This window comes from Aspergillus ambiguus (assembly GCF_047715705.1).
Source record: "Aspergillus ambiguus strain CBS 117.58 unplaced genomic scaffold BDV59scaffold_5, whole genome shotgun sequence".
Taxonomy (NCBI): domain Eukaryota; kingdom Fungi; phylum Ascomycota; class Eurotiomycetes; order Eurotiales; family Aspergillaceae; genus Aspergillus; species Aspergillus ambiguus.
Window position 1 is genome coordinate 1,047,419 of NW_027395518.1, and position 24,655 is coordinate 1,072,073.

General features: G+C 52.6%; 11 protein-coding genes and 1 non-coding gene across 12 annotated transcripts; 6 read left to right on the forward strand and 6 right to left on the reverse strand.

Annotated features, from left to right (window-relative positions):
- BDV59DRAFT_133476 (SAM-dependent methyltransferase) lies at positions 1 to 1,395 on the reverse strand. The gene is made up of 5 exons (XM_073687016.1): positions 717 to 1,395; positions 619 to 636; positions 457 to 567; positions 276 to 394; positions 1 to 217 (listed from the first exon to the last, which is right to left on the reverse strand). The coding sequence occupies exons 1-5, from the start codon at positions 1,045 to 1,047 to the stop codon at positions 161 to 163; spliced, it is 636 nt and encodes a 211-aa protein (XP_073551124.1). The 5' UTR covers positions 1,048 to 1,395; the 3' UTR covers positions 1 to 160.
- A 15-nt stretch (positions 1,396 to 1,410) lies between these two features.
- Positions 1,411 to 2,860, forward strand: BDV59DRAFT_172705 (endosulfine family protein). Its single transcript, XM_073688758.1, has 3 exons — positions 1,411 to 1,760; positions 1,829 to 1,912; positions 1,968 to 2,860. The coding sequence occupies exons 1-3, from the start codon at positions 1,725 to 1,727 to the stop codon at positions 2,349 to 2,351; spliced, it is 504 nt and encodes a 167-aa protein (XP_073551125.1). The 5' UTR covers positions 1,411 to 1,724; the 3' UTR covers positions 2,352 to 2,860.
- Positions 2,861 to 3,571: 711 nt separating this feature from the next.
- Positions 3,572 to 5,479, reverse strand: BDV59DRAFT_133543 (ICE2 family protein). The gene is made up of 2 exons (XM_073687018.1): positions 4,464 to 5,479; positions 3,572 to 4,409 (listed from the first exon to the last, which is right to left on the reverse strand). The coding sequence occupies exons 1-2, from the start codon at positions 4,983 to 4,985 to the stop codon at positions 3,606 to 3,608; spliced, it is 1,326 nt and encodes a 441-aa protein (XP_073551126.1). The 5' UTR covers positions 4,986 to 5,479; the 3' UTR covers positions 3,572 to 3,605.
- A 187-nt stretch (positions 5,480 to 5,666) lies between these two features.
- Positions 5,667 to 6,808, forward strand: BDV59DRAFT_191515 (MYG1 family protein; the record flags this gene model as incomplete). The annotated part of the gene is made up of 2 exons (XM_073691910.1): positions 5,667 to 5,728; positions 5,788 to 6,808. 2 exons carry the CDS (start codon positions 5,667 to 5,669, stop codon positions 6,806 to 6,808), a joined length of 1,083 nt encoding a protein of 360 aa, XP_073551127.1.
- A 464-nt stretch (positions 6,809 to 7,272) lies between these two features.
- Positions 7,273 to 7,971, reverse strand: BDV59DRAFT_199560 (uncharacterized protein; the record flags this gene model as incomplete). Its single annotated transcript, XM_073693387.1, has 4 exons — positions 7,273 to 7,431; positions 7,487 to 7,670; positions 7,730 to 7,781; positions 7,848 to 7,971. The coding sequence occupies 4 exons, from the start codon at positions 7,969 to 7,971 to the stop codon at positions 7,273 to 7,275; spliced, it is 519 nt and encodes a 172-aa protein (XP_073551128.1).
- Positions 7,972 to 9,461: 1,490 nt separating this feature from the next.
- On the forward strand, positions 9,462 to 9,534 carry BDV59DRAFT_t51. The gene has a single exon. It is a non-coding gene; the product is annotated as a tRNA-Thr (tRNA).
- On the forward strand, positions 9,463 to 11,204 carry sonA (putative nuclear pore complex protein (SonA)). Its single transcript, XM_073688759.1, has 2 exons — positions 9,463 to 10,172; positions 10,237 to 11,204. Exons 1-2 carry the CDS (start codon positions 9,909 to 9,911, stop codon positions 11,062 to 11,064), a joined length of 1,092 nt encoding a protein of 363 aa, XP_073551129.1. The 5' UTR covers positions 9,463 to 9,908; the 3' UTR covers positions 11,065 to 11,204.
- Positions 11,205 to 13,722, reverse strand: BDV59DRAFT_172726 (methionine--tRNA ligase MES1). Its single transcript, XM_073688760.1, has 3 exons — positions 13,447 to 13,722; positions 11,536 to 13,368; positions 11,205 to 11,333 (listed from the first exon to the last, which is right to left on the reverse strand). Exons 1-2 carry the CDS (start codon positions 13,654 to 13,656, stop codon positions 11,599 to 11,601), a joined length of 1,980 nt encoding a protein of 659 aa, XP_073551130.1. The 5' UTR covers positions 13,657 to 13,722; the 3' UTR covers positions 11,205 to 11,333; positions 11,536 to 11,598.
- Positions 13,723 to 14,830: 1,108 nt separating this feature from the next.
- On the reverse strand, positions 14,831 to 15,490 carry BDV59DRAFT_199563 (uncharacterized protein; the record flags this gene model as incomplete). Its single annotated transcript, XM_073693388.1, has 1 exon — positions 14,831 to 15,490. The coding sequence occupies one exon, from the start codon at positions 15,488 to 15,490 to the stop codon at positions 14,831 to 14,833; it is 660 nt and encodes a 219-aa protein (XP_073551131.1).
- A 2,341-nt stretch (positions 15,491 to 17,831) lies between these two features.
- On the forward strand, positions 17,832 to 18,425 carry BDV59DRAFT_191519 (Yae1 family protein; the record flags this gene model as incomplete). The annotated part of the gene is made up of 1 exon (XM_073691911.1): positions 17,832 to 18,425. The coding sequence occupies one exon, from the start codon at positions 17,832 to 17,834 to the stop codon at positions 18,423 to 18,425; it is 594 nt and encodes a 197-aa protein (XP_073551132.1).
- Positions 18,426 to 19,027: 602 nt separating this feature from the next.
- Positions 19,028 to 20,454, forward strand: BDV59DRAFT_191520 (SMP-30/gluconolactonase/LRE family protein; the record flags this gene model as incomplete). The annotated part of the gene is made up of 4 exons (XM_073691912.1): positions 19,028 to 19,161; positions 19,223 to 19,779; positions 19,844 to 20,081; positions 20,151 to 20,454. 4 exons carry the CDS (start codon positions 19,028 to 19,030, stop codon positions 20,452 to 20,454), a joined length of 1,233 nt encoding a protein of 410 aa, XP_073551133.1.
- Positions 20,455 to 20,578: 124 nt separating this feature from the next.
- Positions 20,579 to 24,648, reverse strand: rgsC (putative intermediate filament protein (Mdm1)). Its single transcript, XM_073687020.1, has 2 exons — positions 21,822 to 24,648; positions 20,579 to 21,766 (listed from the first exon to the last, which is right to left on the reverse strand). Exons 1-2 carry the CDS (start codon positions 24,475 to 24,477, stop codon positions 20,751 to 20,753), a joined length of 3,672 nt encoding a protein of 1,223 aa, XP_073551134.1. The 5' UTR covers positions 24,478 to 24,648; the 3' UTR covers positions 20,579 to 20,750.
- Positions 24,649 to 24,655: the final 7 nt, after the last annotated feature.

Consider the following 24,655-nt stretch of genomic DNA (forward strand, 5'->3'; position numbering starts at 1 on the left):
CGGTCGGTGGATTGATGACTACTCAGGAAGGCGATGGCGTGGCGTTCCGCCAGTCGGCACGCTGCCGGGCCCCCCCGTACGGTAATTCCGTATCCGGATGTATCTTATTCTTGCCTCTTCAGGGCGTCTATTATCAATATGAGAGTATGTAGTGAGTACGTCAGAAAAGGTCATCAATGCCTTGGTCGGCATCTTTCTTTATCAGATCAATCATGCCCTAATTCTCTGGGTTAGCTTCGACCCAGATCCCCTCCGGACCGGAGGATTCTCCTCACCTGCGGCATAATGGGCTGACCGTCCTCGCCCTTCACGTAGCGGAACGGCATCTCCGTCCGCTCATGGTCGTTGATCAGGATCTCGGGGTTGTCAAGATACTGGATATTCTCCAGGGGAACTGTTTCTTGTCAGTCGACCCTTGGAGATCCAATGTGATCGAAGATAGTGAAGTGAGATCACCTTTCTCGTGCACAACCATACGGGTTACGCGCACTGCGGTGTCCGTAGTCATCTGCTTGGGGCCCAGCCGTCGACCGGCGTAGCCCTTCTTTCTCAATTCCGACGTACGGTCTAGAAAACGTTAGTAGCTGGTGTTGTATTCTAGATCGAGTAGTAACTCACCTCGCGGGGGGTCATCGCCTGTATTATACAGTGAAGAACCTCTTGGTTAGTCCATTGCCAGACTTTATCATCAGTTCTCGTCCAGGATGCAGACGTACCCAGAATACCACCGAAAAGAAACACCTCGAAGGTATCCCCATCCTCGGGGCTCAACTCAACCTGGGCAGCGGGATCCAATAGACAGACCTTGGACCGGCGGTCCGCAAAGATCTCTTCGACGCTCCGATGTTCGATCTCGAACCCATTGGTTGCGGCGAGGTCCTCTGGCACCTGGAGGGAAGTAGGAACTGAACTGAGGAGGAATCGGCTGCCTGAAGCATGGGCTTCACGAGCGATACAGCCGTACTCCAGAGCAGACCAGGTACCCAATTCGGGATCCAGATGCTCCACGACAATAGTGACTGGATTGGAGGGGGTTTGTTCGGGCATTATTCAGAAGTATGGTTTTGGAACAGAGAGAAAAAGAGTAGTGGATATATATATCGGCGATTGGAATTGATATTGGAGGGGTGAAAAAAATGGTTGTCGGATGGAGTTAAACCATGCGGAGTATCATCACATCAAAACCTCTGCCCCGACAATTCCACCATGAATCACTAGCCTTGAGCCTTAATCTATTCTATTCCCCATCTACATACGGCAAATGTTATTTCGCTATATATTTCATTTCGATCTAGACCGTCTCGTGATGTTCTGCAGAATCCAAGCGTGCGGGCACTAAACAGGTAGGGCGTGACTCAGCAGCCTTAGTCAGACCACATCAACGTCCATCCAAACCACCACCACCACCACCTCCTCTTCCAACCTCCACTTGCCTCGACTGTCACAACATCCTCCCGCCTGGCAGATACCACTGAATCAGAAATATACCAGCAGTCTCACTCGCCTTGCTAGACTTTCCTCCTGCTCCACCACACTCCATCACCACACCCTTCGTCATAGTCTCCTACTGGTGGGGCGCTCTGACGACACCCCTCACATCCTCTAGCCTAACCTCTCTTGTCCTAACATTACTTTCTCTCCCTCCACCCTCTCTCTCTTTCACCATCCTCCCAATCTACTCCCTCCAACCTGCCTCCCATCGACCGATTCCTTGTCTATCCACAATGAACCCCCACCAACAGAATAAAGTCGACACCAGCGTGCGTCCCCAATGCCTCTCAGGCCCCATACCAGAACCATCCAAACTAACGCAATATCCAATCCACAGTCTCTCAGTCCAGATGAGCAGCGACTTCTCCGCCTGTACGGCAAAATGCCCACCAAGAAGGACCTCCTCCAGAACAAACTGAAGGTGTGCCCCATCCTCCTACAACTTCCACGACCACCTCGATTCTAACCGATCCCAGGAACGGAAATACTTCGACTCGGGAGACTACGCCCTCAGCAAGGCCGGCAAGGCCGCCGACGTCGGCGTCACCAACATCGGCTCCCAGCACCCCGTCCCCGAAAATATCCCCCATCTAACCGCTACCTCGCCGGGGGCCAACAACCCGGCTGCCGCCAGCAATGGCGGCTCCGCCGGCGCCCAGGGCCAGCCGATTCCCGGCAGCATCAGCGGTCATCCGGGCTCCATCGGCTTCCAGGGTCGCAGCCCCGTCAAGGAAGCGAGCTACCTGCAGCGGGGCACGAGCGTGGACGAGACCGAGGGCGGCGACGACGAGGCTCAAAATGCAAAGGAGGCCAGCGTGAGTCCTCCGCCGGCTCGTGAGGGCGTCCCCATCCGGCGATAAGCCCGGTTGTCGTGTTTGTCCTGTTCTGTTCTGTTTCTTGGTCGTGCTTTGCCTTCGGTTTGTGCTTCCGTGCGGTGGTTGGTGATATCAAAAGAGCCTGGCGCTATGGATTTTTGTTCCACGATGTATTTGACGGTTATCTTTTCTCAATCTTTTTTTTATGGCTTGTCCATGTCGGGTGTGCTTTCGGGGATGGAAAGGACGTTCTATAACGATATGCCTGTCCCGTTCCGACTGCGTTTTTCCTTCTCTGTTTATATCAATTCGCATTTTTTTTTCCCTCCTCTCATTCTTGATCGGACATATTGATCCGGTGGTTTCGTCTTTCCGGCTGCTGTTTCTTTGACTGTTCTCCTGTTATGTGTGATGCCCCTCAATGTTATACTACAGTTCGTCCGTATATGTTACCACTTTGGTCTGCAGATGCAGGGGTCGAAAAGCCTACTGTCGTCCACATGATACCAGCAAATTGATTTTTACTCGATAGTATACACGCTCTATCATCTCAGCTTACCAACTTACTGTGCTCGAGATCGTTATGAAAAGATCATCAAACTAAATTGGGTATAGCTATCTGTAAAATACACCAGGACAGACACACCGTAGGTGGAAACACAAGAAAAATAGTTGGAAACCAGAGATCAACGATAGACTGGAGGGGTATAATAGAACCAGAAGCAACGAATCACAGGGGAATAGTGGTAATGCAGGTCACCCTCAAACAGAGGGCAACGCGTCTACAGGCGTAACGGCAAAACGTAGCAAATCCGACCGGACGTGGTCCAAGGATTTCTAGCAAAAAGGTCTCCAGAACAGATCCCAACTGAGGAGTCTGTTCCCCATTGGAACATCACACAAGAACCCTGTTCTCTATCCATCCGCTGCGACAATGCAATCGAGATAGACACCTTTCATCGGTTGCACCACACGTCTCCTCGGGGAGACAGGATATCGGGGTCTCGGACATGTGCGAAAACAAGAATCGGCTCTCTGAGGCTACAGTCTCATATTCTCGAGTTGGGCAGTGTATCACCGCCACGGAAAGGGGTCCAAATGGAGAGGAATGCCGGCAATATTCGATAATCGACATTTGGACGGTGTGGCTGTGGAGGGGTTCAGGGGCGTTGGGTCTGACAGCCATAGGCGACAGCCAGAGAATGGGGGAGGGTTCATCGCAATACAAATAGATTGGTAGAACGGCGATTGCCATTGTAGGCATAGGCAACTGCCGTTCGACGAGGACCGACCGCGACTTCAGTCGGTCTTCCAGTGGCCGGCAAGTCCTGAATCCAGATCATCATTCTCACCGAGCCACAACTCGACGGCATACAACGCCAACGTGCACGCCAAGTTGATCCACCGCCAGAGGTTCCCACCGCCACCGCCCTGGGTGCTCCACCACTCACCGCTCCCACCCATCGCTTGGGAGGTGGACGCGAAGTGCTGCATCAACAGACTGGTATAGACAGCAATCAGGATAGAGGGCGAAAAGTAACTGAGGAAGCCCAGGAACTGGCCAGCGGCATCTGAGTCGTCTAGCGAGGCCTCCTGAGAAAGCGCCCGCGCCCCGGATTCGCGAACGGCAGGGATAATCCGGGTCGATGCATAGAGCACGCAGATGCGGTACATGAGCGAGATGAGCACGGACGGGGTCACCGCACCGAAGACCGCTGTGATCACGTTGAAAGCGGCGTGGATGATAGAAGGCAGGAGAGAGAGTGCGTGCAGAAGAGTGGTGTAGGAGTTCATGATGATTGGTGGAAGCGGGGGGAAGTCGCCCGATTGCGCAGGCGAGGGCACTTGCTCGACTGGGTGCGAGGGACGGTAATCGGTGAAGATCTGGTAGATGCAGAGAACGACGTATGCGAAGAGAAGCGAGCTCTCGACCGGGTTCCCGCGACCGCTACCGATCCCCCAGGCGCACAGGATCACCGCGCAGGTGATCGACACTCCGATCAGGGCGGCATCGACGTTGGAAATCTCTGGAAACTGGAGGACGCGCCAGAGGAAGTAGACGGCACTGGAGATGACTGACGCGGATAGGACAAGCAGCCCGATCTACGGGGGAATTAGCGTTCGAACAGGAGGGGTTCCAACAGATCGCGTACGTACCATCCAACTGTCACTGCGACCGCCCCGATTGACGAGCCAGCGCGTGATCTGCCCTGCAGCCTGGATCACCAATAAGCTGCAGAAACCTTCGACCAGCTGAAAAACCGGTGTCGACCAAGTCAAGAGTTTATCCCAGTTGCCAATTGTCACGGACTCCACCAGGCCATCGGGGCCAAACAACCACTCCTGGATGGACGAATCCTGCGCGCGCTTCCCACTGAAGGTGCGCTCGACCCACCCCGTAGTGTTATCCGCGTCGATCGAAAAGCGATTGAGGGACCAGATGAGAAGTATCGGGATGATAAGCCATTGGGTCGAACGAATAAGGACGATCAAGGACGAGCGGAACCACGATCGGTCGGGGGTGGTGAGACGCAGGAGGGAAAAGAGGAAGTAGAAGGAGGCCAGGGAGAGAGAGTAGGCCAGACCGCACGTCTTCCCACCGACATCAAAGGCCAGGGGGATGGAAGAGACGGTGACGGTCAGGAAAATGACCGAGGAAAAGACCCGAAAAAGCCACATCGGGCCAGATGAAGGAGGCGCACGACCACAGACGCGTGCAACCGGTGGGAGAGAGTGTTCGAGGAAATAGGTGAAAAAAGAAGAAGGGAAGAGAAAAGGGAACGCGGGGAGACGGAGAGAAAGTTAAGGAACGAGAGGGAAAAAGGGCCGAAGAGCAACAAACACGGTGTTGCTGGAGGAGAGGGAAGAGAGACGAGACTGTCAGTGGACACCCATGGGAGATGCAACCGAAGAGATGAATTTTCTAGAGGAGAGACAGGGGAAAAGAGGAAGCTGAAGAGGGAGAGAGAAGCTTGATCTTGAGAGACACGTTGGAGTTGGAGGATTCGATCTTATCTCGTGATTCACGTGCTTTCTACAATACGATAGAGTGACCACTCAACAACGCACCTTATGACCTCAAGTGGTAGGATCGATGTTATATGAATATTCAACAAGGACGACAGAGTGAAATAATTTTATGAATCAAGATGGACCACCTAGGTATCTAGGTACATATAGGTAGGTGTAGGTATGTACTCTGTACGCCGGTATGGTGACATCACATGCTCACCAAAGCCCTTGATAAAAACCCTACCGCATTTCCGTTTCGGGCAGCTCCAGCGTCTCTCTATCAAGACCTCCCAAAACGCAGCATCAAATAAACCCTCGTGGATGCTTCGATTCCGCCAATTGTTTAGAATGGCCGACGAAACAATCGCAAAGAAGCTCAAGACCTCGTCTCCCCTTATCGGGACTCACAAGTACGGCCCTCCTCTTCTCTCCCAATAACCGGCCCGCCATTACTGATCACCCCCCGCAGCGGTCACTTTCACGCCGATGAGGCCCTCGCCGTGTATCTCCTGCGCCAGCTGCCCACTTACGCCGCGTCGCCGCTCCTCCGCACCCGGGATCCCGCCCAGCTGGCCACCTGTCACACGGTCGTGGACGTCGGCGGCGAGTACGACGCGGCCGCCAACCGGTATGACCACCACCAGCGGACGTTCGCGACGACGTTCCCGAACCACCACACCAAGCTGTCGTCAGCGGGACTGGTGTACATGCACTTCGGGCGGGCGATCATCGCGCAGCACACGGGGCTCCCGCTGGATCACGACGATGTGACGCTGCTGTACGAGAAGCTGTACACGGACTTCATCGAGGCGATCGATGCCAACGACAACGGCGTGGCGGCGTACGATCCGGCCGCGCTGGCCGCCCACGCCATCGAGAAGCGCTTCAAGGACGGCGCCATCACCATCACCTCCGTCGTCGGCGATATGAACCATCCGGACCCGAGCTGCCCGCCCGGCGAGCCCCAGGACGAGGACAGCCTCTTCGCCCGCGCCAGCTCCTTCATCGGCTCCGTCTTCTCGCGCAAGCTGCACCACGCCGCGTCGTCGTGGCTGCCCGCCCGCACGACCGTCGCCAATGCCTACCGCTCCCGTCGCGATGTCCACCCCTCTGGCCGCATCATCGTCCTGCCCCAGGGCGGCGTGCCCTGGAAGGAGCACCTGTACAACTTCGAGAAGGAGGGTGCCGCCACCGCCGAGTCGGAGGTCTACTACGTCCTGTACCCGGAGAGCGCCGCCGAGGACGCCAAGTGGCGCGTGCAGTGTGTGCCCGTGAACGAGGGCAGCTTCGTGTCCCGTCTGCCGCTGCCGGAGGCGTGGCGCGGGGTGCGGGATGCCGACTTGGACGGGCTCATGTCTGCGGAGGCGGAGAAGGCTGGAAAGGAGAAGATTCCCGAGGGGGCGGTGTTTGTCCACGCCAGCGGCTTCATCGGTGGTCACAAGACGAGGGAGGGCGCTTTTGCCATGGCCGTTCGGGGCCTGGGGCAGTAGTTCGGGTTGTGACGGATTTTGGAACTGAAGAACTGCACATGATGATTTATGGTGTCCGGTTAGGGTAAAAAAGTTTCTGGGCTCAGTTTGGGTTACCATTCAGATATGGCATTTGTAAACGACGCTTGTCGATGTTGATAAGCTACGATACGATAAGACAATCTACGTCCGGTTGAAGGTTTCGTATTCACGTTCTCGTATTAAAGGAGTGGAATGGCTACCCGGCAAAACCAGATAGCACGAAGGTACGCGAGGTTCGAAGTATCTTAGAATCAACATCGAGAGATGAGAGTCAGCAGAAAAAAAGCACAGAATTACAGAAAGTAACACCCGGTCTCCGAGCTCGAGCTTCTAGATCCCAAACGCGATGAGGAAATGCTAGGAAGCCAGACGACAGAAGGCTTGGTAACGATCAAGACGACGGCGGCTACGACGGATTGTCGCCATAAGGATGGATCATCGCTCTAAGCCTCTTCCTTGTCCTTGTTCTTCTTCTTGGACTTCTTACCACTAGGTTGTTGGGGCTCGCCATGCTTCTTCTGGTGGACGATCAGACGTGTCCAGCACTCTTCCTTGTCCCATTCGAAGCCCTTGAGGTAAGGTTCATCTAACTCATCATCTGTCTGTGAACGGGGCATTAATTCCGCTGTACTTGGAAAAGCGAGTTTAGTGTCATACCTTCTTCTTGTACTGCTTGTAGATAGCGTCCAGCGCATCCTTGATCGTGACTCCCTTCATATTCCGAGCAGTCACCTCCAGGCCCAGTGGGAAATGTAGGTCAATCTTCTTGACCGGAGGGTTGACCAGGTGCAACTTCAGGATGTCCTTGTCCTCAATCGTTGAGGGAGATGTGTTCAGCTTCCTAGTGCCAGTGAGTTCCGGTCTCGTTAGGTAGAAGGGGGGGTTATGGACATGACTCACCACCCGGTCTTTTGTGTTTCGATTGGGAGTGTCAATTCAATCCTCTTCTCCTCTACAGAGGCTCAGTCTTTATCTACAGGGCTTGGCTGGGAGGCAAGACATCGGGGGAGTTGCTTACCGAGATCCTTGATGTTGTAAACCCCCTCGGTGGAATTACGTCTGTTCTTCTTGTCCTTGTCCTTCTCGTCTTTTATCGACAAGCCAGCGACGGCAGAGTCGACCTTGGTGAGAGGTTCAGACATGATTGAGGTGGTAGAAGTCGATGTGAACTAGAGACACTGGTCAGGACTGAGTATGCTGATTAGTGGTGATTAGAAGGGAGTAAAAGGTTGAATGGTGTACAGGTGAGAGGGGTATGACTGCAGGAACAGAGACAACTTACCGGAGTGTTGGAGATGGCTTCGTATGAGAGTCTGGTTGAGATGCAGATAGGTGGGATAGGAAGGGGAGAGGAGGAGACGAGAGAAAGATAGGAGGAGGAGGAAAGGGAGGAGAGAGAGAGGGGAAGCAGACGAGGGAGGGAGGGCAGGTGATCTGACTGGACCAGCGGGCGACATGGATGCTGGACGCACCCAAAATGTAGCATCATCGATGACCTTGTTCAACAAGCGGGGGCGCTGCTCCCGGATTGGAGGAGATTTGCCCTGGTAGAATATGATTTGTCTTCTGGACGAGCTTCGTCTGGTACGATTGAGCCCATCGGATGGTTTCCCAGGGAGCTTGCCAGCTGCATCTTCCGTCTGGTCTCTCTACATATCCCCGTTTGGTCGAGGCCTCGGGGATCCCTCTTCGGGCAACATGGCAGTCTCGACGACGTCAAGAGTGAGATCCAGGTGGCTATATTCTATACACCCAAGACAAAAAGGCGCTAGTGCGGTGATGGTGGATGATGTATGGGATCTCCGCATTTGAACCACATCAGTCCACTCCATCAGTCGATCGTTTCAAACCCATGTCCATCATCGACCCATCAGCCCACCCAAAAGGACTAAAGTTGTGTCCTTTTTCATTCCATCCCCCTTACCTCTTGCCCCCAGGAATGTGTCCTCCCCGGAGACATGCCGGGACGACCGGATCACACGAGTAGGTTGACGTCGACAGCTCTGGGTGGACCACTAAGCTGCACCCCGCATTTCCGCCCGCTCCACTTCGGGCCCGTCACTTAGTCCGGTACTTTAAACAATTCCCTCTCAATGCTACCTTCTCCAGTGCTGAATCGGGATTGTACCGTCAGTGGGGTGTATTCTTCTTGCGGGGTGGGATCTTCACCGGGTCGAGCAATGATGAAGACATCGACCGACAACTCGACGAATTGCCCAAGAACAAAGGCCTCACGTGGTCCATAGTCAGCTGATTGTGTCGATCGACTACTAAATATACGAGCACTAGTCTAACCTAGTACGGTGAAGACTTCGATCTGTACTAGCCAAGTATGAGCGGTTATCGTTGTAACCAGTTATCCACTGGCTTCGTTTTGAGGTACGGGGGCGGTTGCAGATATATATAGTTGGGCGAGATCCGCAAAACAACCCGACGCTTGGTGAAAGATAGTAGAGTATAGAATCATACAAAAGGTAAACAGCCAGTGCTGTTATGTCTTTGTCTCTAGGTAGGTACTCCGTAGCCGTTCAAGACTACATATGCAGTAGGACCGTCCACGCTCACTTGCCTAATTGGTCAAGATGCTTTTCTGTCTCAGATAGCAAATTATCGGCAGCCGATCAACCAGTCCGCTCGCATGGCTTAGTTGGTAAAGCGCGGCACTAGTAATGCCGAGATCCTCGGTTCGAGTCCGAGTGCGAGCATTATCTTTTTCCTTGTTTTCCTTTTTTTTTGTTCTTGCGTACACATGTGTATGGAATTTCCAAGTTACGTCGCAAAGAGGTAAATGCATGAAACCAAAGAAAAATTAAACGCTGAGCTCTTTTTACCTTGACCTCATGTTTGTCTTGTTTGCAGGCGGTGAACTGAGCTGAAGATTCTGCCGGCCACCGACCACTTTCCTCCTTGATTATTATTTGGGATGCCGTTGCGCGCCAACTTCACCTTCGCATTTCTTTCCCCTTCTCCTCTCGTCTCTATCACTTGATAGAATATCCCGGTGACTCCCCGTATCTCGTCGTCTCTCCATTTTTCGTACCAAAGCTCTTCTTTCGAATACCAAAGCAAAAGGTCTCTCATGTCGCTCTTCGGTTCTGTCGGCGCAGCGTCGACGACAGGAACTCAACCAAACACCACCGGGGATATCTCCAAAGATGTCGCCCTCAATTCGCCTCCCGAAGACAGTATCTCGGATCTTAGATTCTCCCCCGCCAGCGAACACCTCGCGGTAGCCTCGTGGGATAAGAAAGTCCGGATCTACGAGATCAACGAGCAGGGCCAGAGTGAAGGGAAAGCTCTGTTCGAACATGAAGCCCCGGTGTTGAACTGCTGCTGGTCACCAGTGAGTCGACCCTGATTGGAGACTGGCCTCTCCCCCTTCATCACGCTGACACATACCTCCCCAGGATGGAACGAAGGTCGTCGGCGCCGGTGCGGATAAAGCTGCACGCATGCTCGACCTCGCCGCAAATGCCACCACGCCCGTCCAGGTGGCCGCCCACGACGCCCCCATCAAATGCTGCCACATGATCCCTAACCCGGCGGGGAACAGCCCGCTGCTCGTGACGGGCTCGTGGGACAAGACGGTCAAGTACTGGGATCTGCGGCAGTCAACCCCCATCGCGACGGTGGAGTGCCAGGAGCGCGTCTACACGATGGACGTGAAGAACAAGCTCCTGGTGATTGGCACGGCGGACCGCTACATCAACATCATCAACCTGGACAACCCCACGAAATTCTACAAGACCATGCAGTCCCCGCTGAAGTGGCAGACGCGGGTCGTCAGCTGCTTCACTGACGCCACCGGGTTTGCCGTCGGTAGCATCGAGGGCCGCTGTGCCATCCAGTACGTCGAGGACAAGGACTCCAGCTCCAACTTCAGCTTCAAATGCCACCGCGAAACGCCCCCCAACCAACGCGACATTAACAACATTTACTCCGTTAACGACATCTCCTTCCACCCCATCCACGGCACCTTCTCCACCGCAGGCTCCGACGGCGGCTTCCACCTGTGGGACAAGGACGCCAAACACCGCCTAAAGGGGTACCCCAACGTGGGTGGTCCCATCACTGCCACCGCCTTCAACCGAAACGGTAACATCTTCGCCTACGCTGTCAGCTACGATTGGAGTAAGGGCTACTCTGCGAACACGCCGCAGCACCCGAACAAGGTGATGCTACATCCCGTGATGCCGGACGAAGTGAAGCCTCGTCCGGGCGGAAGGAAGCGGTAGAGGATGTGTGGGCAGTTTAAAATCGGCGTAGTCGGGGTTTTGTACTATGGGGCTAGGTCAGGCTTACTTGATGTCCGGGATGTTGGATCAGATGTTTATAATGCGATGCGAAGAAAAATCCCAACACAGCATATTTAGCGACCTCCCCAAGTTATCTCTAGGATGGGCTTGTTCCCTTTACCTGTACTTTTGAGAAATGCATCTGAGCGATTCAATAACCGATTGTATTGCATACATGCCCCATGCCCTAGCCCGGATCGGGCTCAATTGTAAGTAGGTACGCCATTTGGGTCTTAACGATGATAATACCCAATGTATGCATTGCATTCATGTCCAGAGCAGCACTATCTAGCACCACGATGAAATCATTCAAATGATCGTTCACCAGCATCGTCATCATATCTCATGCTAACCTTCCGCGCGTAGACACCATGAACAAGCCCAAAAATAGCCCATAACAAAAGGAAAAAGGAAAAATTCTATCACGCTGACATGGGGATGTGTCCGTCTTTCGAGGCTTCTTTGTGTAATCTTTTACGAAGTCGGGAGGGTGACCTGGGCGACGCCGTCGGCCACCTTGTTCACCGCGTCATCGACGGGAGTAGCATCCGCACCACCTTTAGCGGTCGTCTCCACGTTGGCGGTCTTGTTCGCCTTCTTGGCCTTCTTCTTGTCCTTGGCGGCCTTCTTCTTCGCCGCCTCCTCTTCCTTCTTCTGCCGCTCGGCTTGAGAGCCACCGAACATCTCACGCCACTCATCGGCCTTCTTGGAGTCGATGCGCGAGAACAGGTACTTGGCCTTGCCGACCTTGTGGCCAGGCTTCAGGGCGGTGGGTTTCCAGCCGTCCTTGATGTCGTCCAGGGACGGGATGAGACCGAACGGCGTGTTCAGCTGCTCGTTGATGGACTTGGCCGTGGCGGGGAGGTAAGGGGAGAAGACGCTGGCGAGGAGGTAGATGAGGTTGAGCACGGTGCCGACGACAGCGGCGGCACGGGCGGGCTCGTTGGCGATGAGCGCGTTGTCCAGGCGGTTGGCCTGGATCAGGCCGTTACCGGCCTCTGCCAGCTTCATGGCGGTCTGGACACCGGCGCGGAGGTGCACGCTCTCCATCTCGTCGATGTACTGGCGGAGGAGTTCGGTGATCTCGTCGAGGTTGGGCTGGAAGGTTTCGGGCACGGAGAACTCCGGGATGGTCGAGTCGTACTGGGCGGCCATGAGCTTGATGATGCGGTTGACGAGGTTGCCCAGCTTGGCGAGCAGCTCGCTGTTGTTGCTGTCGACGAACGAGCGCCACTCGAACTGGGTGTCGCCGGTCTCTGGGCGGTTCTTCAGCAGGAAGTACCGCCACACGTCGGCGGGGATGCCCGTCTGCTTCGCGTTGTTGCCGAAGACGCCGATGCCGCGCGACTTGCTGAACTTACCACCCTCGTAGTTCAGGTACTCGGTGGTGCTGAGATGGTGCAGCATGGTCCACTTGTCGTTCGAGCCCAGCTGGCAACCGGGGAAGATCACGCTGTGGAAGGGCACGTTGTCCTTACCCAGGAACTGGTACAGCTGGACCTGTTCTGGGTTGCGCCACCAGAGCTCCCAGTCGTCGGTGTAGTTGGCGGTGATGGAGGGGTATCCGATGCAGGCCTCAAACCACACGTAGAGTACCTTGTTCTCGAATCCCGGGAGCGGCACGGGCACTCCCCACTTGAGGTCTCGCGTGATGCCGCGGTCCTTCAGACCCTCCTTCAGCCACGACTCGGTGATGACGCGGGAGTTCTTGGGCCAGTCGCCCTTCTCGATGGAGGCGTGGACCCACTTCTCGATGGCGGGCTGCAGCTTGTCGAGGAGAAGGTGGATGTGTTTCGTCTCGCGGGCCACGGGGGTGGCGCCGTCGAGCTTGCAGCGGGGGTTGATGAGGTCGAAGGGGTCGAGAAGGTGGCCACACTTGTCGCACTGGTCGCCGCGGGCATCGTCATAGTGGCACTTGGGGCACTCACCCTCGACGAAACGATCGGCGAGGAACGACCCGTGGGTCTCGCAGAAGGGTTGTTCGGCGGACTTCTCGGCCAGGTAGCCATTGTCGTACAGCCGTTTGAAGAGGGCCTGTGAGATATCGGTGTGCTTCTGCGTCGGGGTCCGTCCGAAATGATCGAACCCAATCTCGAACCACTCGTAGACCTCCTGATGAATCTTGTTGTACTTGGCGCAGAGCTCCTCGGGCGACATCTTCTCCTCCAGGGCCTTCGTCTCCGTCGCAGTACCATATTCATCCGTTCCGCAGATGTAGAGAGTGCGATGTCCGCAGGCTTTGTGGTACCTACAATTGGGGTTAGTTCGACAGCGCAAGGAAGGGGGAACAGACGAGATGGAACTGGGGTCGAAGGAATGACTGTACCTGGCGAAAACATCGGCACTCAACACGGAACCGACAATGTTGCCCAAGTGAGGGACATTGTTGACATAGGGCAAGGCGCTAGTGACGAGAATGTTGCGCTCGCCCTCCTTGGGCAGAATCTTCTGAGGTGAAGCCATGGTGGTGGTGGTGGTGATGGTGGGGGAATTTTGGAGGGGCCGAAGAAATGATGAATCACGGGGAGTCATAGTTATGTTAACCAATTGTGAACGGATGATTCAGCAACATGTATAACTAGTTAACTAATCTGCAACAATTGCACAATTTTATATATTTTTATAAATTTAGTTCTACAATTTATAACATATATATATACTCTCCACAGTTATATTAAATGCTCAATTTGATAATATGGATATTTGTGCTTGCCGCTATGAAGTCTATCTAAAGTACGGGCTTGACTCCTTCGTACTCCATACATTTCGGGCAATTCGACACCACACAAGCGGCATGCACCTTCGGTGGTACAAAATTGAGAAATTTAGCACCAATAATAGTGCTGGCAGTCTCTTTAAATCCAACTACTAGCTTGGGAACCGTGCCATAGTCAGTAGGGGATATCCCAAAAGATTTTTAGTATGCGGTACAGCACCTCATCTTTGACATTCCGTCTAAAGCATACCATGCATATTGGAGTACTACAAGTCAAACTAAGCACCGGAGTGAGCCCAATTGCAGGCATAGGGCCCGTTGTGCTCTTGTGACAAGATAAAGTGGTGGTTTAATGATATTATTATTAAACGGCTGATCCAAGATCCTGAAGGATTCCACGACGCCGACCGCCAGGTCCGGGGGAGATTGATCGACATCATGTCCCAATTGGAAAGTTTATAGAACCCATCCTGCCCATAACTGGGGTTTGCTGAACTATTTCCTTTCTTTGGAAGTAAGGGATGGTCTTAGGAGGACTCACCAGCAGTATAAACGACTCCAGAGAGATATTGACGGTAGGAGCAATTAACTGAAGTAGTTATTACGATCCTATTTGTGCAAAGCCTCAGGTATCAATACTCTGGTCCTTTAAATATGCCAGTTTAGCATGGCAAAGAATGGATACGTTGGGTACACCGTATATCACTTGTACTGAAGTACGTTAGGGTTATTGCTTGGAATTCGAGAAATAGGATCTCTAGAGAAGGCATATGGAGAGATCTAAAAGAGATACGGCTAGCTATAGTTATACATCGATCCCCAAGGGTATTCACTGTGTTGATAGCAGATTTGGAGTAAGGAAGGGTAGACACAGATTATACATACAGATGCTATTATGTACCTTATGGAATGCAGTGAGACAGGACTCGAAACACAAAAAGAACAAAAATGTGGCTATGTACCCGCTTATATAAGAGACTCAAAGTTTACCTAGAAAAGACCAGTAGCGACCAACAGAGCGGCAAAGAACGAACCGCTAACACCCGAAACACGGTTCGCTGCTGATGCAGGGGACGAGGTTGCTTGTGGAGTCGCAGAGCTTGGGGTCATAGAAGACGAAGTTGAGGCAGAGGACGGAGAGTTTGTGTTGGCAGGTTCAAAGTTAGCACTGGTGGTGGCGCTAGCTCCAGAATCAGTTCCAGAGCCAGAGCCAGAGCCGGTACTGGTGGCAGGGCTGCCGCTGTCGTTCCCATGCTTGCATTCCTCGTGTTCACTGGCGCAGACAGCCATATTGGCGTCAGGGGCCGTACGGCAGGCATCGTACTTGGATTCACAGTCACCAGATGTCTCTGTGGGACCGGCAGCGGAGGTCGTAGCAGTAGTTGTGGTTGGAGCACTGCTGCTAGTGCTGCTCTTTGCAGACTTGCATTCCTCAAGGTCACTGGTGCAGGTAGACATGTTGGCATTAGGGGCACTGCGGCACTCATTGTACAGCTCCTGACAGTTGGCAATATTGCCATCGGTGTTGAATGCTACCGGAACCCCGACAGAAGGAGAGTCATCCCTCTTGACATAGATGTCGGGTTGAGGAGCTGCGAGGACCCCCGATGAGGCCAGAGCCAATGTGAGAAGAACCTTGTTGTTGACCATGATGGAGAGTTGGGTGAAAAGTACAGGGAATGAATTGAAGGATTGACGTCTGTAAAACGAGATATGTAGAAAAAGAGGGAATGGTTTTTGATTCTGGGAGGTCGCGCAATGAGGGAATCACCTCGCTTTATATAGGCTAGTGTCTTTCTCGACAGATATTCCATCAACACGCTCTCAAGTCGAACCCTCTTACACTTGTAGAGCCGATCCCTAGAGGGCTGGCTGAGCATTGATGATCGATGCCTACTTGGATCACTAAACTGACCCATTTATAGGGGCGAAAATTAAGCGAAGTGCAGATCGCTCGCAGTTGTACGTACAGTAGCATATGGTTATACCTTTCCATTTGTCCTCACGTTGTTCTCCCCGTTGATTAGCACCAGTTCCGTGGGGCCATTGAAACAGCTAATTTACGACCTATTGGCTTATATCTTTCCCAAAACCGCCGTGGATAGCACTTGGTCCTTGAAGGCATTCGGGACTCTGTCTGGTAGACGCTGACCCAATCCGATCTTGGAGAGGAGCCTTGGACCCCAAGAAACATGCAGTAGCTGAGAGGTGGGGCGTTATAGCGCTCAATTGTTGCTACCAGAACTAGTAGTTCAAGGCTTCTGGATTCAGAAAGACGGGGCAGACTTTTGCCATCCACCAACGTTCAAGGGATCGAAGAATGGAGATGGAAGCCGTAGCCACGGAACATTCACCAGCAACCGACACACGCCATATCCAAGACGGACCGAGATTTAAGTCCGACTCTGCCGGACAGCTTCAAGAGAGATGGGAACAAGCTGTCATAGTGGGGCTTTATTCCAAAGCAATTTCAATTCTATCCATTCATATCAGACTCAAACCCTCCGGATAAAGGCCCACCATGACCTTGCCCCTAAGCCAAGCGGATTAGTGCGGGGCACCAGCCACAGGGTCTTGCTCGGTTCCTGGGGGTTTGAACTGCTATGAAGCTTGTACATTCCGGTTGCTTAATGCTTTACTAGTACAAAGTACATGGTGGGCAGCAGCCTATATTTATGGGTAATCGAAGTGCCTGATTCAGCGAGCTGCGAATGTTGATGTTGCTGGGTGGGCGAAAATTCATATACCCCAATGAGACCATCTGGGTGACTTATAATGGTTCTCCAGCAGTGGTGGGTATGCTCTTATTTCTCAGTCTCCAGCATTCAACATGTTAATTGTCGACGGTTGTGAGCAAGCAGGATAGTATGACGGACAGTCTGAAGAATATCAAGGTTATTCTTGACGGGATAACTCAAGTGACATAATCTTGATCCACTTGTATGAATATTGTTATACACTCCATACAACTCGTTGTAGAGTCAGCATCAGTATAGCATGTCGCTGAAACTGATATTCATTCAACACGCCAATATGACGAGTAATCACCGACCCAGGAACGCAATCCCAGAAATTCCAGGGCATCGTTGATATCATCCGTCGCGAGACCGGCGAGAGGTAGGGGTAAAAGCTACGTGATCGATAGGCTCCCCTAGGATAGCTTGAGTTGCGTCCCTTAGGTCCCGAAGCAAGTGGGTCAAAATTGAAGCGTTCTTCGTGGCGGGCAGACCGTTTCTTTTATGCCACAAGCGTTAGTTTCTCTTGAGGCGTACGCAGACCTCGACCTGCATATTTGTCGAATATCTGGCGGACATTCAGATCAAGTCACGAAAGTTGCCTCTCCCAGGAGCTTGCTTGAGGCCCTGGCTGCCGTGGGTTCGCCAATTCTGTCATGAGAGCGACATATCCCGCATCAGCTTCGACTTGAACAACTTCTACTACTGTTCCATTCCGGTAGTGAATGGCGGGGGTCCTACGAGAGAACTTCAGGAAAACCCGAAAGCGGGAGTGTGTCTATTTCTCAGTTCTTACCCGTATGAGGGAGTCAGATCAAAGCCGATTCCTAGGGCGTCATAGGTTGCGGGAGAGAGACAGGTCCCGCATATAGGGAGACCACACGGATAGGTAGATCGTATAGGAGGAACCAGGCAGATGAGGAGATATATAACATGGTAGGAAAATCTCCATGTAGTTATTCTCTTTAGATGTCCGGAGTACGAAGGATGTAAGTTGCCTGTCTACTTTGGGTTAGGTATGGACATGTGCACGTGACATAACATAGCGAGTCTCGTCCGAAAAAGGAAATTCTGGACTCTCCGACCATCATCCATTACGGTTCTGTGGCCTCTGGATTCATCGGACTATCTACAATCACTTTACTCGCCCGGCACTCCCAGGAACACCCATATATATTGGGTATACCCTTTTTGAAACATTTCCCCGTCTAATTCTGTTCTTAAGAAAACTCCTCCCACCGGGCACGCTTGGACCTATGGAAAACAATCTACTCGAAAGTCTCCTCGATCTAGAGGAAGAATTCTACCAGGAGGGCTACGATCTGGGAGCGGCGGATGGTGCTAAAGCCGGGTATACCGAAGGCAGTGTTTTCGCCGTGGAGAAAGGGTTCGAAAAATTCGTCGAACTGGGAAGACTTTACGGCAAGGCCCTTGTCTGGGCTCAAAGACTAGCGGACTTGGACCCCTCTAATGCGTTTAGCGCCGACCAGGACCTTAAGGGAGCCCCTGAAAAGACTCAGTTGTCTACAGAGCCTGATCAGGGTATCTCCGTGGCACCGGCCATTTGCAAGGAGATGTTGAGGTTTCCCCCAAGTTCCCGGCTGGCCAAAAACATTGATATCCTCTTGGAATTGGTGGATCCCGCGTCTCTGCCGATGCAAAACACGGAGGAGGCTGTCAATGATGTGGATGAGCGCCTGAAGGGTGCAATCGTCAAAGCCAAGCTCATCCAACGTGCGTTGGGTGAACGGGAAGATCCCACCGACATCCGTCCCGATGCCAAAGAAACTCCACGCGGTGACGGAACTGGCAGCATCGAAGATATCAGCTCCTTGAACGTACGTCACTGAATGTTCCCTCCGAAGGGCAACTCCCTTCCATGCAAGTTTACTCCACGGAGTTTCTCCGTGTATACAAGAACGGGACGTACCCCCGCACCTCGAGCGAAAATCATCCGCCCAGCTGAGTCTATCATCCAAGACCTTCCCAGCTATTTTCCGGCACCTTGCGCATGGCTGAAGATCACTTACCCCACAAATTGTGTCCCACACGAAGAAATTTAATTGCGGCACATATACGGCATTTGCTGGTTGAGATTTGAACCCCCTCACAAGGTACTGTGAGGGGGAAGTCATCTTACTCAGGAATTACCGCTACAAACTGTAGCAGAGACTTGAATATACTACCTTTGAGCGAGATGAAATATTTTATAATATTCTAAAAAGTGGTGCAGAGGCTCTTTTACACCGCAATTTTGTATGGCTCATTCGGCCTTGGCGGGAATGCAGGCACATACCCCGACTTGAACCCAGTGCAGGAGCAGTCACAAAGCCCCTGTACCCTCGGTTATGACTTATGAGGCCCCAGCGCCGAATACATATTTGTCCATATGGGCCAAGACCCGTAAAACCTTCTTTCTAGACGGCCTTACTGAGTGCGAGCACTGAACATAATGCATTTGAACTCGTTGATACTACTCTCTTTCCTCATCGGGGTTGCCCGCACACAATCTGGTGTCACTACTCCTATCTCAGAGGCATGTGGCCCTTCAGTCGTGTGTGTCAATCACTATGCAAATGTTCTGCCGTAAGTTTACTACCACCGGAAAGTGAGACCGGAGAATCAACAACCGCTGACACCTGATTAGCTACCACTTCCATCGCAACATCTCAACAGGGTACGTTGCAAGCACTTTTGGAGATACTGTGGCCAACGGCACGGCCCTGAACGATATCAAGTCAGCGGACTTTGTTGTCTACGATAGGGAGAGAGGCCTAGAGATTCTCGGTCCCAACCCAACTTACGAGTATATGTTCCAAGTGTCATACGCTGTTCATGAAGCTCCAGTATATGTGAAGTCTCTAAACAAACTCTGGCTATCGCAGTTGGCGCCCCCACCAGGATATCTACCACAGCTCGTGGTGGATCTGAACAAAGAGCCCCCAACTCTCTCGGAATACCTTTCTGACCCTCCAGTTTATGCCCCAAACGGGGGCACTTTCCATAACGGCAAGATAATCTGGGGAGCCTCGGGAGGTAACCGCTCGATCGGAGGAGGGGAGCAACGCGTTGGGCTCAGGATCCTGGACCCCGAGACCAACAAGTCGACAAGCTTGGTGAATAACTACTTTGGTTATTACTTCAACACCATCGATGATGTCGCCGTGCATCCCAAAACCGGAGATATTTGGTTCACAGATCCCGGTGAGTTTTTCCAATTCTTGGATACAGTCATCATTTTCAAGAGACCGGACGCTGACAATAGCAGATTATTCGTGGTTCAACAACCTGACTGATACAGCTCCTCAACTCCCCTGTGCCAGTTACAGGTATAACCAGACATCTGGCGCTGTATTCGTTATAGATGACACGATGGGACAGCCGAATGGTATCGCCTTCAACCCAGAAGGCACAATCGTGTACATTAGCGATACCGGCTCTGTCAGCGCGCCAATCGATCCAGCCTCCGGTCATCATAGTAGTTCCTATACCGCCACAACGCGCAGGTATGACTAAACGGGAGACAGAGCTTGGAAATTTTCTGTGAAAGGGAAGTGCTAACTTCTTGCATCTAGAGGTGTTTATGCCTTTGACGTGACCGAAGACGGCACTAGAGCTATCAATAGGCGTCCCGTCTATATGCCTGCCGGCTACATCCCAGATGGACTCAAAGTCGCAGCCAATGGGTACATTGTAGCTGCCACGGGGAGCGGTGTTGACGTACTGGATCCTCATGGACAGCTTCTCGTGACAATCCAGGCAAATTATACTGTACAGAATTTTGCCTGGACTGGACCCGAACTCAAGACGCTGTGGATGATGGGCAGTGGGGGAATTAGCAAGGTTGAATGGGAGTTGGCAGGACAGGATCTGAAATAGTAGCTTCACTCCACAGCAGATCAATGCACTGTGCATAATCTGGACGTTAATGCTACTTTACCGTGGAGAATTCCAGTACAAAGCTCTCTCTGCCACACGTAATTACGCAGGATTCGAGGTAGGCGGTCGATATTAATAATGTATTAGGCTTCTTCCCATGAAACATTCCCCAAAGACCGTGTAACACCCGCTAACGTTGACAATAAGGGAAACGTATAACATGTGTGAGCAAGAAAATACTGGGATAGTGAACAAACATATTTCGCTGTACAATATAAACACAAGGACACATGTCCTCAACGTGGTCGTCCTGTTTCCGCACCGCCAAACAGGACCAGCACGATCTCATCTAGGATCGTAAATACCAAATGACTGTTTAGGCGTTGATTGTTCAGGGTTGCAAATATCCGTCGCGCCGCTCCCTGAGCATTGGCACGTCCCACGACATTGCCAGCCAGGTCTGGAATCAATGTAGCCAGGACAAGGCTAGCCTCGGCACGACTTTTCAGCCGCTCCGAGGCCGTGCGTGTTTTATTTTCGCGAAGAACACCACCCGGCCAGAGGGTGTCCTTCACCAAACTGAGGTAACGGAGTAGAGAATCGTCCTGTACCAAGGACCGCGCTCCGTCGCGGACCTTTCGCTCAATGGTACCCCCTAGTAGCTGGTGGAGCACCACGACGACGGCCCTGCCCCGCAGCCAATTGTTACCTCGGTTTAGTTCAAAGACTTCTAGGAACAGGTCACAAATTGGTTTGATGAATGGTTCGAGCTCACGATCCTCAAATGCATTCAACTCCGCTTCCGCCTCCGCGGCAGTTACTGCGTCCTCAGTAGCTAGGCCCGCATCAGGTGCAGTGCTAGTGTGTTGACTGGTGGCTGCCGAGATCAGGCTCTGCCCGGCCGTCGAGAGCTGGTCTAGAACGCCAAAATTCCCAAGAAAATCATCCATTCCATCGGCGACCGAGTTGTATATTCGGGTCACAAGGTCCTTTGTTTCTCCATTGTTGGAGTTCTCGTCGCGAGGAATGATGGCGCGCTGAGAGAGGAAAGCTCGTAGATCTCGACTCCGGCATACTTCCGGGAGGAGTAACAGCTTCTGTAGATAGGCCTCCAGGGCTAGGCGTCTTTTTTGAAGGAACTCTTTTTGAAGCTTCATGACCATACGCCGTCGTGGAAACTCCAAATGACGAACAGAAGGGTACCTCAAGCGTAGCTTGTGATGGAGCTCATGGAACTCGCTGTACCGACGAGCAATAGCCCAAGACGCCGCAGGCATTTGTTCTCCGGCATTTCGTTGCACCTCAACAACATCTGTTGCACGGTTCTTGTTAGCCAAGTTCAGAAGAGCCTGATGATAAAAACATACACATAGCAAACTCTCGACCATCTTCCTCCTTCCCCACAACAATGGATTTGATTTGGACGGTTGAACGGCCATACAGGCTATTGTCGCTTTCTTGAATAATGTACTGCTGCCGTTGCATCTCCTTGCGGTGGATCTCGCGCTGAATGCTAGCCTTAGATTTGCGCAGAATTCTAAGCTCAGACGTGTTGTTCGTAAGTTCAGCCTTCCTCGTAAGCGCGTCTACAACAGACTCCTGCGACGCAAGCTTGTCGATATCTACCGTTAATGATTCGATTGCTTCCGTCAGACCAAGATCCCCAGGGGCCGCTTCATGAACTTCATCAGCAGGGTCTTTGTCGGCTCCTATAGGCTCTTCGTATTCATCTTCTATAAACTTCTGCTGATCGGGAAAGAGGTCATCCGAGAATACGCCAAGGCGAGAAGACTGATCTATAAGACCGAGAGAAGCAATGCTTGGTTTGGTCTTATCCTCTGGGCGGTACTCTTGCCGCGCTGACTCCGCCGAAGTACGCGGAGACCTCTCATTACTCGACAATCGAGAAGTGGGACTATCAATGTTTTTGAGATCCTCGATTCTGGTGTTCTTGGGCTCATTGGTAATGATGTCATTCAACGCAGCCTCCATTGTCTCAATGACTTGGGTCTGGTTAGTCTCACTATCGCCATTCTGCGAGTCCTTGCCAAGGCTTTGAGTCGACATTGCGAGTGGATCAGTGTCATAGTCATCATCGAACAATGGAGCTGACCGCTGAGATTCGATAGATCGTCTTGGAGACTCATCATCATCGAATAGTTTGCCCATGGCGCGCACATCACTTGAGGAGACGGCAGCCCTGCGCAGATCCTTTGGCCTGGCGGTCGGGTTTGACGCTGTACGATTCATCAGTGGAGGGAGAGGCTTTCTCTCCGGCGCATCCGTCAGAGGGGAACTCGCTTGTCCATCTGGGGTGACATGAGGTCCAGAGCCCGAAGCTTCGTCGGACGCAAGATATTTGTAATACAAGTCGGATTGCTTAAATTTTGGATAGTAGGCGCTCTGGAGTTCCTCAAGTACCGCCGATTGAGTGGATAGGATGACTGTCCTAGCTTTACGGTACTGCTCAGGAGTAGCACGCTTTCCAGCGGTTAAGAACGCTTTGACTGTTCGACGGGACTCGTCTGTCACTTTTAACTCAGGCTTCGCAAGGTAGGTCTCGCTGATCAGGGCAATGTCATTCCGATCCGTCGTTGTCCAACTTAAGGAACTTGGGGAGGACTCATCGCCAAAATCATCCTCGAGTGGGTTACGAAAGCCATCCACTACGATCCAAAATTGGACAAGGGACATGAGCTGCTGTCGATCCATGAATTCCATGAAATAGGAGAGGCCGGAAGCATCGTGCATCACGTCTACCAGAGACGTCTCGTGCGGGTGGGACGAATTTGTGCGACGAAAGTACGAGGTAGCCGCCTTCGCATGCGATGCCTGGTAATTTCCCGGTGTTGAAAGCTTCGAAACCTTCTGATCCAAGACTCTCTTTCCTGTTTCAAGCCTCCGAAGGTAGACAGGGTCCTGCCCTTCCACCATCGTTTCCCGCTTCAGCTGGCTTGCAACCAGGGCCCTGAAGCGCCTGGCATCGGATAGGTTGTTACAACGCCGGATAGCCCTTACAAAGCGCTCAAAAGCTCGCTCGGAGTCCTGTGGGCCTAGTCGCGGAAAGGCATGCGCGTTTTTTGATTTCGGAACCGGAGAGGCATGCTCGTCTAGAGCCGCTCGGAGTTTCCGAACCGTCTTGCGATCCTGTATTGCAGAGCGACCGTAAGCCTCCATCAGTTGGTTCCAGGTATCAGGGTCCGATATGGCCGATAAGAGCGGGGACAGCACGGCGCAAGCAACAATCTCCTTGACCAAGACCGACACAATGCGACTATTCAGGACAGTCGCAGGAAATAATTGCGGCAGCAACGCAACCGCAATCTTCCGGAGGTATTCTTGCTCTACCAACTTCTGATCGGAAAAAGAAAGAGTTGCCGCAGGATGGAGTTGTCCATCACGGTACTTCTTCGCAATGGCCAAGTCCAACTCCTCCGATTCGGTAACATTGCGGGTTAGGTGGCGGCCGCGTACAGAGCGTTCGGCGACATCAAATTCCTTGATGTGGGCGGTCAGGATAGGGAATATGCGCGACACAATTAGCGAAATGAGATCCTCGGACAGCAACCTATCACGGAGGTTCCCAACCGCCGACCGAACCACGCGGTCGACCTCATTGACGAACACCGGGTTTGGACTGATTCGCTGGTACCAGGACGCGATGAAATCCCGAGTGATCAAACTCAGTAGCTCGTCGATACCCTCTGATACAACAAACGAGTGTGGATAGAGCGAAAGGGGGTGATATGCGGCGCGCGTTTTCGCTGCTTGGGCCTCTTTCTGCCAGTGTTGGGGAGATAGGACGGCAACGGCGGGGCGTCTGGAGGTGGAAGATGAGATCCGAGTCTTGGGGATTCGCGTGGTAAAGCAGACGAGACCAAATAAAGCGGCGAGCGACAGAAAAGCGCCGAGGAGCACAGCATAGCCTAAGTAGCGTAAGACGGGAAGCCAGCTCACGGCCAACCCCCATGCAATGAATGCACCCGAGCCGAGTAGGACGAGATCACGACGCTTCAGGGCCATTCTCCCCGGAAGACAGGCACAGCGATAGGGGTTGTCCCATGACGATCAGAAGGCGAGATAGAGACGTCTTGGGATCCTCGAGCGAGGCATGATGTCCAGACGATGAGAGAGAAGTCGGAGGGTAGAGAGCGATGGTCAAACAAGAAGGGAAAGCAAGTGATAATGATGTCGACAGGCG

What these genes read in the sequence shown, in the direction of transcription:
- BDV59DRAFT_133543 (XM_073687018.1), bottom strand. Translation starts at nt 4,985, where the DNA reads ATGTGGCTTTTTCGGGTCTTTTCCTCGGTCATTTTCCTGACCGTCACC. An exon ending in GTCGCAGTGACAGTTGGATG is followed by an intron (nt 4,410 to 4,463) that starts GTACGTACGCGA and finishes ATTCCCCCGTAG; the next exon opens with ATCGGGCTGCTTGTCCTATC.
- sonA (XM_073688759.1), top strand. Translation starts at nt 9,909, where the DNA reads ATGTCGCTCTTCGGTTCTGTCGGCGCAGCGTCGACGACAGGAACTCAA. An exon ending in TGAACTGCTGCTGGTCACCA is followed by an intron (nt 10,173 to 10,236) that starts GTGAGTCGACCC and finishes ATACCTCCCCAG; the next exon opens with GATGGAACGAAGGTCGTCGG.
- rgsC (XM_073687020.1), bottom strand. Translation starts at nt 24,477, where the DNA reads ATGGCCCTGAAGCGTCGTGATCTCGTCCTACTCGGCTCGGGTGCATTC. An exon ending in TGGTCGAGAGTTTGCTATGT is followed by an intron (nt 21,767 to 21,821) that starts GTATGTTTTTAT and finishes ACCGTGCAACAG; the next exon opens with ATGTTGTTGAGGTGCAACGA.
- BDV59DRAFT_172726 (XM_073688760.1), bottom strand. Translation starts at nt 13,656, where the DNA reads ATGACTCCCCGTGATTCATCATTTCTTCGGCCCCTCCAAAATTCCCCC. An exon ending in CCGATGTTTTCGCCAGGTAC is followed by an intron (nt 13,369 to 13,446) that starts AGTCATTCCTTC and finishes AATTGTAGGTAC; the next exon opens with CACAAAGCCTGCGGACATCG.
- BDV59DRAFT_172705 (XM_073688758.1), top strand. Translation starts at nt 1,725, where the DNA reads ATGAACCCCCACCAACAGAATAAAGTCGACACCAGC. An exon ending in AGAATAAAGTCGACACCAGC is followed by an intron (nt 1,761 to 1,828) that starts GTGCGTCCCCAA and finishes TCCAATCCACAG; the next exon opens with TCTCTCAGTCCAGATGAGCA. An exon ending in TCCTCCAGAACAAACTGAAG is followed by an intron (nt 1,913 to 1,967) that starts GTGTGCCCCATC and finishes AACCGATCCCAG; the next exon opens with GAACGGAAATACTTCGACTC.
- BDV59DRAFT_133476 (XM_073687016.1), bottom strand. Translation starts at nt 1,047, where the DNA reads ATGCCCGAACAAACCCCCTCCAATCCAGTCACTATTGTCGTGGAGCAT. An exon ending in TATGGTTGTGCACGAGAAAG is followed by an intron (nt 395 to 456) that starts GTGATCTCACTT and finishes GACAAGAAACAG; the next exon opens with TTCCCCTGGAGAATATCCAG. An exon ending in GTCAGCCCATTATGCCGCAG is followed by an intron (nt 218 to 275) that starts GTGAGGAGAATC and finishes CCAGAGAATTAG; the next exon opens with GGCATGATTGATCTGATAAA.